The sequence below is a fragment of the Chroicocephalus ridibundus genome, chromosome 5 (genome assembly GCF_963924245.1).
Source record: "Chroicocephalus ridibundus chromosome 5, bChrRid1.1, whole genome shotgun sequence".
NCBI classification, from domain to species: Eukaryota; Metazoa; Chordata; class Aves; order Charadriiformes; family Laridae; genus Chroicocephalus; species Chroicocephalus ridibundus.
In genome coordinates this window covers 68,280,561-68,294,830 of record NC_086288.1, presented here as the reverse complement: position 1 = coordinate 68,294,830, position 14,270 = coordinate 68,280,561, and the positions used below count along the sequence as shown (strand labels likewise).

Genomic DNA, 14,270 nt, shown 5'->3' with positions numbered 1-14,270 from the left:
GGGAGAATTCAGCCAGGCTGGTCTTACCTGAAAGGTCTGTCTCCTAGCGGTGAAGTCACCGTGCTCCAGCTCTTTCGGTACTCTTCTCGTTCAGCTTTCTTTTTCCGAAGTGGAGCGGGTACATAGAAAGTCTGATTACTCTTGTTCGGGAGGTACTGGTTAAAAGGCACAGCTGATTTAGGTTCACCGTGTGAGGTCCGCCTCGCCAACATATCATCTTTTTTCACATCTGGCATCTTTCTGTGTGGCAGGTCAGTTTCCGAGTCACTTCCTCTCCCTAGTGAGGAAGGAGAAAAAAAAAAAAATCCCACTTCTTTTCACTTCCATACAGGGTTTTGGGGGGTTTTGGTTTTGTTGTTGTTGTTTTTTTTTTTTAAATTATAAATCAGAAAACACACCACAAAAAAAATTACATTTAGCATGTGAGCACCAAAAAATTAAGCCACTTTTACCTGCATTTGTATTTTAAAATCAGTCACTGAAGGTAGTAGCTATATCATCTACACAGGCAGCGAACAGTTTTTTCCAATCAACCCTTATTTTCTACCCCCAAGAAAATCATCTTCAGCCACAGGTCACAGGAATCTGTGGATGTTTCTACAGGCACATATTAATGGCACTTTGAATGCACACAGCTTCAGCTTTGATCAAAATCTAAGAGTAAGCATCAGCTGCCATTAAACCAGAAGACTCAGATGTGTCTCTCTCAGTCCCACCAGCTGCCTGGTCAATCAATCTAGCACACTGCAAAACAGAGAGACTTGACCCTCATATGGAAAAGGGCAGGAAGAGTGGGAAGGGATCTCAGGATTTAGAGGTTAGATCAGTACAGCAAAGATTGAAGAATGCTTGTTGGGAAAGAAAAGAAATAAGGTGAGAGTGAAAAATTAAGAGTTACATAGAATAAGCTGGGAGATAAAGAGAGCTGAGTGACTACTTTATTTTGTTCAAATGAACAAAGCTTCTTGATATTTTTTAACCCCTTCGAAAAAACATATTCACAGAAACTCATGCAAGACTTTTCGAACTTGAAAAAAGCCTCCCAAATGGTAGGACAAACACCTTAAATAGCCTTTGCACTGGAACTGCCCTCATAGCCCTTTTGGAAGCCACTTCATAGACATTCACTAGATTCTCTGTACCACCACGAGCCTTTTTAAGCAATTCACAAAGAAGCTATGTAAATAGTTCTCTCCCAGCAGTGTAACATCACCACAGGCCCTGGTTTGAAGAGCGAAATGGAGCACATTCAGCCATTTCTTCCACCAGTATTCAAATCTTCTCCCAGCTTTGGAGCACTGGAACTCTCTGGCCCTTGGTCCCTTTGCAACACTTGCCTGTGCAATAGCTGTTCCCCTCTTTGAGGTGAGGGGAAGCCACCCAGGTTGTGTCCTCTTGCTAATTCACCATGCTAGTAAATTACTGGCTAATTCACTGAGCTACCTAATGAACAACCGAAAACAATGAAGTCATAAAAATCACAAGTAGCTTGTGTATAATTCAAAGTGGGGGGAGGAAAAGAGGTCTAAATATGCTAGGAATGTTATTTGCAAAGAGCTTTTGCAGCAGATTGAGTTATTCAATGTTTGCTTGGAGGGAGATGAAGAAGAGTGAAAGGGAACAGTAAGAAAAGACAAGACACAATGGAAACGAGCTAGTTAGACAAAAATTACGATGCACTTTTTGCCAGCAATCTTTTGCTTGAACAATTTTGGTTAAGAGCATATGATAGCAAGCACCATGACTGGTAACCCGAGTCTATGTCTAAACAAGAAGCGGGGACGCAACCACAGAACCACGGGTGTCTGGGGACAGCCAAGGTTTGAAGAGTAATATCATTAGACTGAGCAGTGCCACAGAAGAGCTAAAAGAAAATTCAAAGATCCCTTACTGTTCTTTGCTATTCTGTTTGCGCTTGACTTTGTTCTGGTGTTTATTTTTGTATCACATGAAAACCAGTCTTGAACTGGCAGACAGAAACGCTGGAATAGATAACCACAGTAGCACAGGGATTAGAACAGATTCCTCTCCCTCATTACTGATGTGCCTTCCAGCATCCCCAAGTTGAGTACTTCAAAGACAAACAGCTTCTTTAATTATTCATGTTTTACTCGTGAAATTATTTTCAGCTTAAATTTGGGAAAAAAAAAAAAAAGGCACTTGAAGCCAAAGCACCGAATGGAAGATGCAGCCGTGCTTTATATTTACAACCTTTGTTGTTCTGCATTTCCCAGTAGAAGCAGCAGCAGCCAGTTTCCACAGCCCGTAACAAGCAGTTATACACCACAGACATGCACAGAGCCTTCATACAAGGATCCATGCACAACTGCCGGCCAAGCAGAGGATTTCATTCATTTCTGAGTACATTAGCAACTCTACGGGCAGGTCAGTCTGCAATTCTACTGTGTTTTAAATAAACTGTTCTGCTCCACCACTGGTTTTGTTCGCTTTTTGCCAAGGGACAGGGTCCGCATTGGACACCAGAGCAGTTCCTAAATAGTGGGAAGTGTAATTAAGTACTACTTATTGCTTCCACCTAAACTAATCATCACCTTAGGACCACTTAAATAATCTCTTTTTTTTTTTTTTTTTCTGTGAACAGAAGGAATCATAGTTTTATTTCGCTACCATTTTATTGGGTTTATAAAGCTCCTATCTGAATGGAGAGCGAAGTAATGCAAGAAGAATCTTTTTCTCCATCCAGCTTTGCATAAACGTTATTTCTATCAAAAACTACATGCAGCTAGCTGAGTGAAACACTGGCCTGCTGGGGCCACAGGACGAAGTTCGAAAGAAAAGAGGTCAGCCAAGCTACACCTCACCCACAGCTCTTGGAGGAGACAGCAGTGAAGTTATGGCAGCAGCAAGCAGGGAAAATGGGACACATTAGAAAGGGCCGGCTGGACAAGTCATACGTGTGCACACAGCACCTGCATGCACCACGGGTCTGGAGATGGTTAAAGACTAATTTTTAAGAACAAGCTTTATATGCTTCCATCTTATTTTGTGTTTGTTATGGACTCAAGAATGTGACAAGATGGTATGTCTTAGCTGTGGCAAGTAATCAACCACAAAACCTTACCGAAATCTGCTAATACAGCAGAAGTTGATAGGAAGCAGGTACAGGACACATGTAACTGGCCGGCCACCAGCTCTAAGTAGGCAGGGACACTGGATACCCCTTGAGCACTCAGGACGGAGGAACATGTCTTGATTGGGACATATGAGGTGTTCCTATTTGCCAAAACCACACTTTTGTCTCATTTGGGAAGGCAGAGAAATGTTCTATAATGTGGAGATTGTGCTGTGTTCAGTGTCTGAGGGGGCATGAAGCTGTTTCAACCCCAGTAGCTGATTCTGGATGGTCAACCAGCAACAGCCCCAATACCACAGGCCACTCAAAACAGCAGAGCAGATCTTAGCCCTGCTTTCCCCCTGGCTCTTTCGTAATTCAGCTGTGATACCAGCTCTCCCTGACAGCTTTTCAGTTTTAGGAGTTTCCCCATCACCTCAGGAAATCTCTCATGTGTCCAGTTACGATTAGTACCAGTTTCTTTCACACTGCCAAAATGAGAGCATGGACATCTAGTTCCTACCAAAAAGTCTTTCTGCCCTTCCTTTTTTTTCGAATCGAAATCGAATAAATCGAATAAATAACATTACTAAGGAGAAGTGATTAATGTGTGGAACAAAACTTCATCTGATGAAGTCTATCGATTCATCCGTTCATGGGGAATGTAACCACGCAGAGGGAGCCTCAATCAAGCATCCTTTTGTTCTGCACCAGAATCCTGCTCACAACAGGTAACCTAAGTGCATGCTTCACACCTACCCCTAGCAAATCCTTCCTCATCCAGCACGCTGTGTTTGCAAGCCTCTGGAAGCCTCTGGGAATCAGACAAGAAAGGCAGAGAAGCAGCACCCCTTCTGTAAGCCTAGAGCTGCTTGTCCTCACTCAAAGGTGTACAAAGATGGCCACAGCTCAGATGCCAGGAGCTACTAATTTACTCAATTTTCTAAATACCATGAAAACAAATATGATATTTGGTAAGATGTTGTACATCAGGCTTCAAAACTGTCAAGTATCAGACATCGCCAAGATATTTCTATGTCATTTATCTGCCCATGGTTTACTTCGGCAGCATTTTATTCACTTCAATATTTCCCTTGTTCCTGTGCTTTTATTTCTTGCTCCAGCCTAGTTTATAAGTTAAAATGAGTCTGCATAACATCCTCTTACACCGTAACCCAGAAAAGCACTCTCCCCATCATAAAATTACACTGGAATGATGTAACTCATTTTCCAATGCTACGCTACCCTGACTGAGACAGACTTCAAGTTGTTGGCAAAGTCATCTAAACCTTGGGGAGCACAAATCAGCATTCACAGAAAAGTTCTCCCACTGGTTTAGCACAATTCAGAGGCTGTGTCCAGCTTCCGAATAGCACATTTGCTCCCGAAACGTTGCTTCTCTGTCACAGCATTATGCATGTGCGGCACTGTGACCAGTACTTACCATCGCTGCTCCCTCTGAGCACTACATCTGGAGACGGTGTCTGCTGCGAGCGGGAGCCAAAGGAGTCGAGACTGTCAAAGGAATCATCTCTGCCGTGGCGAGGCGGGGAGAGGGAATCGCTGCGTTCCGAGTCCCAGCAGTCTATATAGCCGCTGTCACGAATGCTGCGCTTTGGGCTCTCAATATCCTCTGTTTCCTACATGGAATTACAGCAGGTATCTCTTCATAAAGAAGCCACTGACATACCTGTGAGATCCACTACACAGCAGACAGCAAAGAACCTTCCCAAACACCAAAAATTTCCTCCCCAAAAAAGGGTTTCCTTGTTTTCTGCCCCTTCTCCATTTCGAAACAAAAGTGCAAGCTTGCAGTAAACCCCAATTTTATGCTGATTAAGAGGAAACCCCGCTCATTAGATTAGTAGGAAGAACTGAGAAAAAGTTGCAACAGGCAAGTTAATAAACCAATCAAAACTGAAAGGAACCTGAAACTTGACTTGTCGTCCATAGTCCATAGCACAGGCAAAGGCACTACAGTTTTAGCATCGTCTCTGCATCAGGTTTAAGTCTGCTGCTTTCCAAAAGATCCCCCCCTTCCCTTGCCCATCTATTGTATCTGGCCGGGACATCAGCAGACAGCATTTGTTGTTGCTGCTTCAGCTCGGCAAAATAATGAAGCAGTGTGCCCCAGCCTCCCTCTACCTTGAAGAGAAATTCCTGTTATGAAAGAGGGATGTCTTTCTGAAGCAATCAGCAATGAAAAATATGCAAAATGCTTTTCCTGATGCCTCAGAAGAATTCAGTTTTGCTCTTTACTCTTTGCCAGCTCCTGGCTCTGGGGGATATGAAAGCACTTGTAGCTGACCCACATGTTCAGAGCAGGGAGAACAATGGTTGTCTTTGACAGCCCTGTGATTATAAATTCTTTCCAGTGCAAGCAGCACATACTAAAACACTGAAACTCCAGCAGAGGAAAAGGTCAATAGAAGCCATCCTCACCCTTGCATTATAATAAATCCCTTGTTTCAGAGAGCGTCTTAACATTAATTACAATCGCACAGGCTGAGAAAAACCAAAAATAACTACTTTTATGCAAAGATAAATCTGTTTTTTTCTCCCCCGACAGTAAGTAAAGTCAGAGATGTGGGTGCCATTATCAGGCTGACATTTTGTGACCCAAAGAGGTTGGAATGTGATTTTTTTTTTCCTTTTTTTTTTTCCCCCAGAAGCATTTGAATATTAATTCCTAATTAAGAAGCACCCCCCGCTTACCACTAGCTGGAGCACAATGGCTATGTTGAGCACAGCTCCCACTGTCCTTCACTGCTAAGGTTTTACTTGTCACTAATATTGCCAATGAGAAGATCAATCGAGAACATCACAGTATGCTGTGGCAGGTCACCTCTACAAGAAAGCGGGTTTGCTGGAGAAGCCAGGGAAGGAGGAGAGCCCTGCAGGAACATATCAAGGCTTCCATGCTGGAAAAGAGGGAGGCTCAAAGCGAGACAGAGAGATCAGACCCAAGGTCCTGCACAGACTTTTCAGGAAGAAGGCTTAATTAGTGCCACTCGCTATTACGCTGCCAAAATACCACATTAAGGGCAGCGGCAAAGGTCCCCTAAGGCCACGTTAAACTGTGGTAATGTCAGTAAGTAACCTCACTGCAAACTGAAGCAAAAGTTTTTTCTAAAAACAAATAAAATTCATCTAAAAGTAGTAATTAGATCCTATGTAATTTCCTTCCCCAGTCCTGCTTAGTGAACTAACATACTGATAGAAACACTAGACAACAAAGATCTGTCTCCCTGAAATCTGCATGAGTTACACACACCCAAGAACAAATCTAAAAATCCTATCAAAATCCTGTTTGTGACACGATCCAAAAATCTTTTTAAAAATCCAAATTCCCTAAATCCCCTCATCCCTTTATACCAAGCAGCTATTCTCAATTTTCAGGCACACTTCCATTTTCCTAACTTACTGTATTCAAATGACACAGAACTGCTCAGCTGCTACGGGGACTTAAACTTGGGCAAAAAGCCCCATCCTGCATCCACTATCTCCCAGAGCCTGAAAACAGTCCAATTGTGAACTAATGAGTTCTGCAGACCCTACTTTCAAAGGCCTGTTGATGTTAATTTTGCAGGCCGCTCACCAGGAATTAGGAGGCAGGCACCAGGACGGGATCCTAGATTTCTGTAAACGTGTTCTTTACAGCCTTCCCCTTGGCAAAGCCACTCTCCCAGTCCAAAGCCGTCTCACAGACGGGTCCTTGTCCTGCTCCGAGCAAACGTCATCTCCCAAATGTTATCAATGGGAAAAAGAAAGTGGTTATCTGCAGGACTGATAACACCGTAACATGACACACAAGAGCGCATTAGTCTTTCATATTATCTAATTGAAAACACAGTATGTCACCGAGTGGTAGTAAAAACGTGATTGCCAAATAAAAGATGCATTTCTCCAGGAAGTTCCACCCACTAAATATAATCAAAAAGCCATGGACATTTTGTCATTGGGAATTTCCAGTTTAAAAGTACAGAAGAATGCATAGCCAGAGAGTTAATGAAATTAAAAACAGAGTTAGCATGAATAAAATTAGAAATGAATAGCCCTTTCAGTATGAAAAGTAGAAAAAGATGAGTCCAAGACAACTTACATCCGAGCTGTCTTTTGATTTGCTTATTAAAAAAGGAGGGCAGAGAGGACTTATAACAGAAAAACTAAGCCAGACTGAATTTATGGCCATTTTAATTGTTAAATTCTGTGGAAAAAAATGCCAGTAGAGAATGTGATAAAGTGTCTTTTCATCACTCGAGCTCAGCTATAAAGAACATCAGAGTGTTGCACAGCATGATTAACATGTTTTATTTTACAACCAAATCCTCTTCAAATTCAGTAACAGACAAGCCCACAATTGCCAACGGGAAATACTGCAGGGGTACAGGAGTAGGGAGGTGACCTTAAAGTAAGTCGCCAGTGGCCGTCGTAACAGCATCACCTAAACAAGACTTTTCAGGACTGCAAAGCACTCTGTTCTTATATTAAAGGAATATATAGCTTTCAGCTTTTATGAGATCTCTACCCTTCTCCCAACTCCAACATCTGCAACGAATCAAGTTCCAGCCTCTTGCATTTGTCCTCGACCTGCGCTGCCCAGCCAGGCACTCCACGGTCATCAGCTCCCTGGAGAACACTGCCTTTCGGCCCCAGCTTACTTCATCCCACAAAAGGGCTCAACATGGGATCTCCAAAATGCTCTGATTAGTTTGACGGGTAAGCATCACCTGGAAAAGGAGGAGCCCCATGCTGCGAGATTAAACATTAAAAAATAAACCACGATACCATGCGGAACTAACATTCTAACAACCTGCACTTTGGCAATTTTTCTGCTTTAGCTCCCTTCTTTATCTTTGTTTCACCTTTCAGACCCTTCGGAGTGGGGACTGCTCCTTCCCTGCATCTTCTACTTGGAAACAACTCAAGAATTAACTTCATTTCTTTATTGCTTGGTCTCAGTCATATCACCCACGAGTGGAAAAGTCCCAAGCGACTAGCGCAGGTCATTTCAAGTGAAGACCAAAATAAACCTCTACAGAGCAGCAGGATGTTCTCTTTTCCTCTCCATTTCCACCTGCTTGTTCACAGGAACCGAGCTCACAAACAGGGATTTTACCCACCTAGTTAAGGCTCTCTGGTCACACTAGGGTGTAGGAAATGCTATCAGTCAGCTAGGTATTTCTTCCTCTCCGGTGGCAATTGGTGCTGGCCCTCTGAGATCCCACAATGAAGAGCTGCAGCTGGTGCAAATGCAGCAGGACAGAGCGCAAGGAGAGTAAAGAGCAGAGAGTCTCCCATGGTCCCCAAACCCTACTGACTGTGGTGACCTGGCTGTTATATGAGATGGGGAGGGAGTAGCAGGCACGAAGCTCTCTGTGGGCTGGAGAACATATCTGCGTGGCCTTTCATGAGCAGCATGTCCAACACATGCAACGTTAGCACCGGGTGCTGCCGTCTTCTTACATGCCTGCTGCTCGCCCCTTCCATCCCCAGTAAAGGCATGCTTGGATATCAATGCTAACCATTACCAAGGTTAAGTGTCTCACGTCGAGGTTCAGGGCATGCTGGAGCGCTCAACCAAAAGTCCCCAAACCACCCTAAAGCAATCACAAGTTTTCCTTTCCAACAGAGCTCAGCTCATCATAAACCACCGAATATGACTGCAGCCAGAATTGAGAGCTTGGCAAAACACAGATTCATCATAACTATGCCCTTGGTGAAACATGATCTCCTCCTCCTCCCCTTCAGCTTTATTTAGATACTTTGGGGTTTGATGCTTTATGTTGCAACTTAAAAACAAAAGAGCTGCCCACGAGACTGAATGTTTTAAAGAAGAAAAATCTCTGCTCCTGTTGCGTCCTGCCAGTTAACTTTTGAGCCTCAGCTCTTTAGCTGGAGCTCTGTGTCATAAGTGAAAATAATTCAACCCAAAATCTATGGAAATGAAGATGACAGAGCCACATGACAATTCTAAAGCTCTGTTTGACATCAAGTGCTGCACCACTGATATCACCGCAAAGCTGGCTTAGTAGAGTCAGAAATGTTTTCAAAGAAGGTAGGGGTTCACTAAGTAATTTGTTCTCCAGTCCTCTATTTTTCTTATATTTAGCAACAAACAGGTTATTTATGGTAGTAATAATTCAAATGAAATTTCCATTCCCAAAACATAACAAAGAGATACCTTTCTCATTTGTGCCAGCAAACCTTCAAACTCCTTCAGGTTCAGGGTTGATCCACTATATGACGTGCAGCTGTTTGCCGCTTTCCCTAGCCAATAAATGGTGACTAATACCTGCAGAAGTTAATAAGAATTAATTGAAGCCATCTACGCAGTTACTTAGTTAAATCTACTTCCCCTCAGCACCTCTCATTTATTCTAAACTGCACAAGATTTTGTTACAAATCAGAATTGAAAGGGAAGTGTCTGTCAGCGGTTAAACACAAATCCATTGGGCAGCTATCAAAATTTAAACAGTCCTACAGGATATATAACTTAACACATTATCTTCCTGAAATTTTTATAAAAAAAAAATTGAACTGTCATATCTGCCTGGAAAATAAGCAACAAAAATAAGTCTGAATAGAAAAACTAGGCAAGATATTTGAAACTGTCTAGAAGACACACACATAAATATATCTGTTTGTAAATCCAATAGGACAAAAATCTCTAAAAAGTACTAATAGTAGTGATTATTAATTAAAATTGATAAGACTAATGGAATAAATAAAACATCTGAAATGTGTGCCTGCCTATTTCAAGGCCAGGTAGTTGGTAGAAACTGGTAGTTTCTACTACCAGTAAGGTAGTTAGTTACTACCTTAAGGTAGTAGAAAGACTACTTTCTTAGTCTTTCGACTAAGAAAGGTTGAAAAGTAGTCGAAAAGGTAGTTCCATTTTTAATCATCTTACTGTAATTAAACGGATGACACGGGAATATTTACTTCCAGCCTTCTGCTACCTTAAGAAATGCTTAGCGCAAGATTAATCAAAAGCTTTGAGCATCTGGCTGTTTCTATCAGCCTAAAGCGGGAAGAGTTAGTGGTTTCATTCAAGTTCTGACCTGATGTCTCTCCATAACCCAAAAGTCACTTCAAAACTAGTGTGGAAAAAAAAAAAAGCCAAGAATTGCTCTTGCAAATGTTTATATACCCTCTCACTCCTTTGGGTAGCGAAGAAATCTGATCTTACACTGCTGGTGCTGCACTTGTTTTAGGAAAGGAGAAATTAAGATGCTCAGGATGGTCAAATCCAACACCTCCAAAACCGCCAATATTTATATCATGCAGGGAAAGCAAAAAGCCCTTCTCTGCGCCCACATATGGCTCCACTTATAGCAATGTCTTTAATGGTACCTGTGCAGCAGCAATTTGGACTGGAAACTGATCGTCAAAGGCAGTTCAGTTCAGTGTTTTGCACTGGTTAAAAATGCCAAACCATCACCTCAGAACTTAGGGCTTTTTCTCATTTAATGCTCGTTATGTCTGCACATTCCATGACACTGCAACGGATTTAACTGCAGAACAAACAGGAAATCTGTTCACGTGGAAAAGATGTGCAACCAATAATAAATAATAGTTGCCATTAACTGTCTCAAAGTCAAATAAACTGAAATATAGCATTTAATGTTTTTATGGGACAGGGCCATATAATTCATATTAAATAGTGAACTAAAGAAAATTGGACTGGGAGAAATCCCAAGGGGGTGTTGGTGACAAACGTCTCTGTCAGACTCTTCCCTAAAACATGCACCCACGTTCCTTCAGTGCTTCTCCTCAGTCACACATGCTAGACTTCTGATTAGCCTTTTCTCATCAACTTTCTCCACCATCCCCATATTTCATTTAAGTGCGATGTCCAAAAATCACACACAGCACTCCAGCTGAGGCCCTGCCAGAAAAGGATACAGCATGTGTCATACAGATCCCCTGTTTAGAAATAACTGTGGTGCATAACGTAAAATATATTATATATATTTAAATATAGTTTATACTTCCCTTTAGTTTATAAATAATATACATGCCATGAAATAACTGAGTAACATTTTTAATAAAAGTTAAGAATTTTTCCCCTTGTTTTTAGAATTACATCCAAATTGATACTACTGTGCTGAGGGAAAGGAGGTGGTTTTGCCAATATTGATTTTCTTTGTCTTGAAATAACCTTTATCTGAGCTGTTTTCCTTCAACCAGCAGTACTCAACAAATTTATGTAAAAAATTCTTACAGTACATGTTCTCAAGTTAAGTGAAAACACTTGCAAATACAGTATTCCTAGCAACCAGGAAGCTGTCCAATTCATTTTGCCATTCAGTTCTCTGATGAAGGTTGTGGCATTTTTATTTATTTCTGCTAGCATTTGATCACTTTCTCTTTTCTTCTTTCTTTATCCACGTGTTTGGGTTTTTTTCCCCAAATAATGTCACATTTGCAAGCAATTCTGACTGGCTGCCAGCCGAGTTTGCAGGATCACACACCTGGAAAGCATATATTGCCTACAAGCACATTGTAGAGGATACTTCTGAAACTTTACCTTTAAAATAATACATCTGTACAAAGATATTTAGCCAGTGCCCACAAGGGTGCTAAATGCCAAAACTGAACTCCTTCCCTGCAACTTTGTGTGCTGGATGCGGAAGATATTACTCTAATGATGATGGGAAAGACAGGATGAAATAATTTGGGTTGTTTTGTTTTTTTTTTAAATGTTTTGTGTTTTTTTAATTTATTTTTTTTTTTTACCTGAAGTCATGATTACTGGCTTGCAAAGTTATTAGGAAAAGGTCTTGGCATTTCCTAGCAGTTTACAGGGATGTGAGCCAAATATAAAATGACTTTATAGCTGTTTACAGCTGACTGAAGGGCAGAGAGCTTGCTAGGCTTCAGGATAACAACTGAGAACAGCAAAGTTTAGCCATTTTCTTTTCTACTTAACAATTACAGGATCCACTATCATTGCTATTAGTTTAAATCAACAAGAAATTAAAGTTAAATGGAATTAGTCTTTCTGGGAAAACATTTATTTGGAAGAACAAAGAGAAAGCTAGCAAATCTAACAGTAAAGACTTACATCCAGATCTAAGGATCATTTGGCTTAATTTTAAATACTTTGTGCAAATTTACTTTATGCCTATATATTCATGAAAAGCTCCAAAAGCCTTCATGGGCGAGTCAGACCATTCCCAGTGAAAACCATGATGGACAGCACAGAGATCACATTCTTTATCCCTTAATTAAGCAGAGACAAAGATTCTCCATTATATTTTTATCGTAAGGCTGCTTTGCCATAGCAGCTCTACTGGAGTTTGCAGCAGAACCTGGTTAGGTTTGTGTTCAGAAGAACTTTTCAGCGATACTCATCTGCACTAAGTTTTTACTGACATAATTCTTGCTCAGGCCAAGTACAGGATTAACCAGACAAAAAAAAATAATAAATACTCCAAGTCATGTACTTACATTTTTCAGCTTCCTACTATAGTCAATGTTCCTGGTTGCACACGCACACACACAAGAAAAAGAGGAAAAAAAATAATCAGAAAGCAGACACACTTTTTAAGAGCATGTATGCAGCCGATCACGTTTTCTCTAACAAAAGCCTGCAGACTGCTTCTGCTAGCTGGAAACACATGAAAGCTAAGCAGATGTAGTTCACACATTCATTTATTCATAACGTGGGAGTATTTTGTCACCATTATTTCAATCATTAAATTAGAATTCTGGAAATACAAAAAGAAAATGCGTTTATAATGGTCCCACAGTAAAGTAGGACAAAGCCAAAAATATTTCCTTTAAACAGTGTTGCTGATTTCTTCAAAAGAGAAGACCAAAGTCCTCACTGCTAAAATGCATTCTGCAGTAATCCAACAGTCAGATTCTGCTGTGTGATAAATCACGCGACCCATACAGATTCTGGAAGCAACTGAACAGGCACAGGAGATGGAGGAAATCACCACCAAACATTAAGGAAATGGAGCAGGTGCTTCTGAGGAAACAAGCACCACAAAGAAAGTAGATGGGTGAAGGAAAGATCCCACCACTTGCAACAAAACCTGCTGTGGAAAAAACATTTGTTTTTTGAATGTATACTCAAGCACTCAGGCTAAACATTGGCATCCTTCCCAATGTAGTTTTTCACTAATGTTCAAAGGGTGGAAGTTCTGTGTTAGAAACAACAAAGCACAAAGTTTGCCCAAACATAAACAACATTTCAAAATTCAGCAAAGAAACCATTACAAAAAAAAGAATGGGGGAAACGTGTATCACATTTAGGTGCTGAAAAATAAACAAGAATTTCAGATTTAGTATAGACTGTCTCCTGATTATTTATAATGGAATTGCCTTCTACTATAACAGTAAGTCCACTCTATCATTAAAGGTTACCTGATATAAACAAAAATAAATGTACTTAAATGCGTGAGAACAACAAAAGCCTGAATATAGGCAATACTAAACCAAAGTATTTTTGATAACATCTTTTTTAAGCCAAAATTGGATCCACCAATACCCACATACTAAGAAAAATAATACAGTCCTAATTTTTTTCTTAATAAAATAGCAGTGGAAAAGAGTCTTGTTTAACAAGTCAAGAAGAAATTCTTTACAGCATTAGCTCATAATTTTTATAAGCTGAATGTTCCAAAAAAATAGATCTAATGCATACTTCAATTAACATCTATATGAAAAAACTTGTGAAAAATGTCATTATCTTAATCATGTGCAATAATGTCATATTCATCCTTTACTGCAGAACAAATACCATTTTTACCATGTTTAAAAAAAAACAACCCAAAAGTCTTCAAAGAGGGGGAAAAAAATAATCACCTTCATGCTTTGGGAACTAGCTAGCAGAAGACAGTCTTGAACATATTTCTCTACAACAGTCATGGACTTGGCTTGTACACCTCAACTCAGTTACTCAGCGTGAACTTGGACAGTGCTAGAAAAACATTTGGCTCGTTTCCACAGCTGCTTTCTCTGAAGAGTTGATGGGGGGGGGAAAAAACCCATGCCAGTGAGACACTTCACATCTATCGCATCACATTCAGTGGAGGGCCAAACCAGCTCCGTGGAGCTTATTTAACTGGCTTAACTGGTGTACGTGCTGGACAGCCCTCCTTGGAGCTCCATGCCAGCCCCAGCCTCTCAACCTGCCTCCTCCCAGGTACTCCACCATCCTCAACCCCAAAAGATCAAGCTT

The 14,270-nt window shown here is 40.9% G+C and overlaps 1 protein-coding gene across 5 annotated transcripts in view; it reads right to left on the bottom strand.

Moving 5' to 3' along the window:
* The window catches only part of LIMCH1 (LIM and calponin homology domains 1), a 182,544-nt gene that overhangs the window by 56,623 nt on the left and 111,651 nt on the right, over positions 1-14,270 (bottom strand). For all 5 annotated transcript variants that reach the window (XM_063336357.1, XM_063336356.1, XM_063336358.1 and 2 more), the window contains exons 5-8: positions 12,530-12,560; positions 9,258-9,368; positions 4,518-4,713; positions 28-277 (exon numbers count right to left, since the gene is read on the bottom strand). In XM_063336357.1, coding sequence (XP_063192427.1) covers positions 28-277; positions 4,518-4,713; positions 9,258-9,368; positions 12,530-12,560 — 588 coding nt within the window. The remainder of the gene's footprint in view (positions 1-27; positions 278-4,517; positions 4,714-9,257; positions 9,369-12,529; positions 12,561-14,270) is intronic.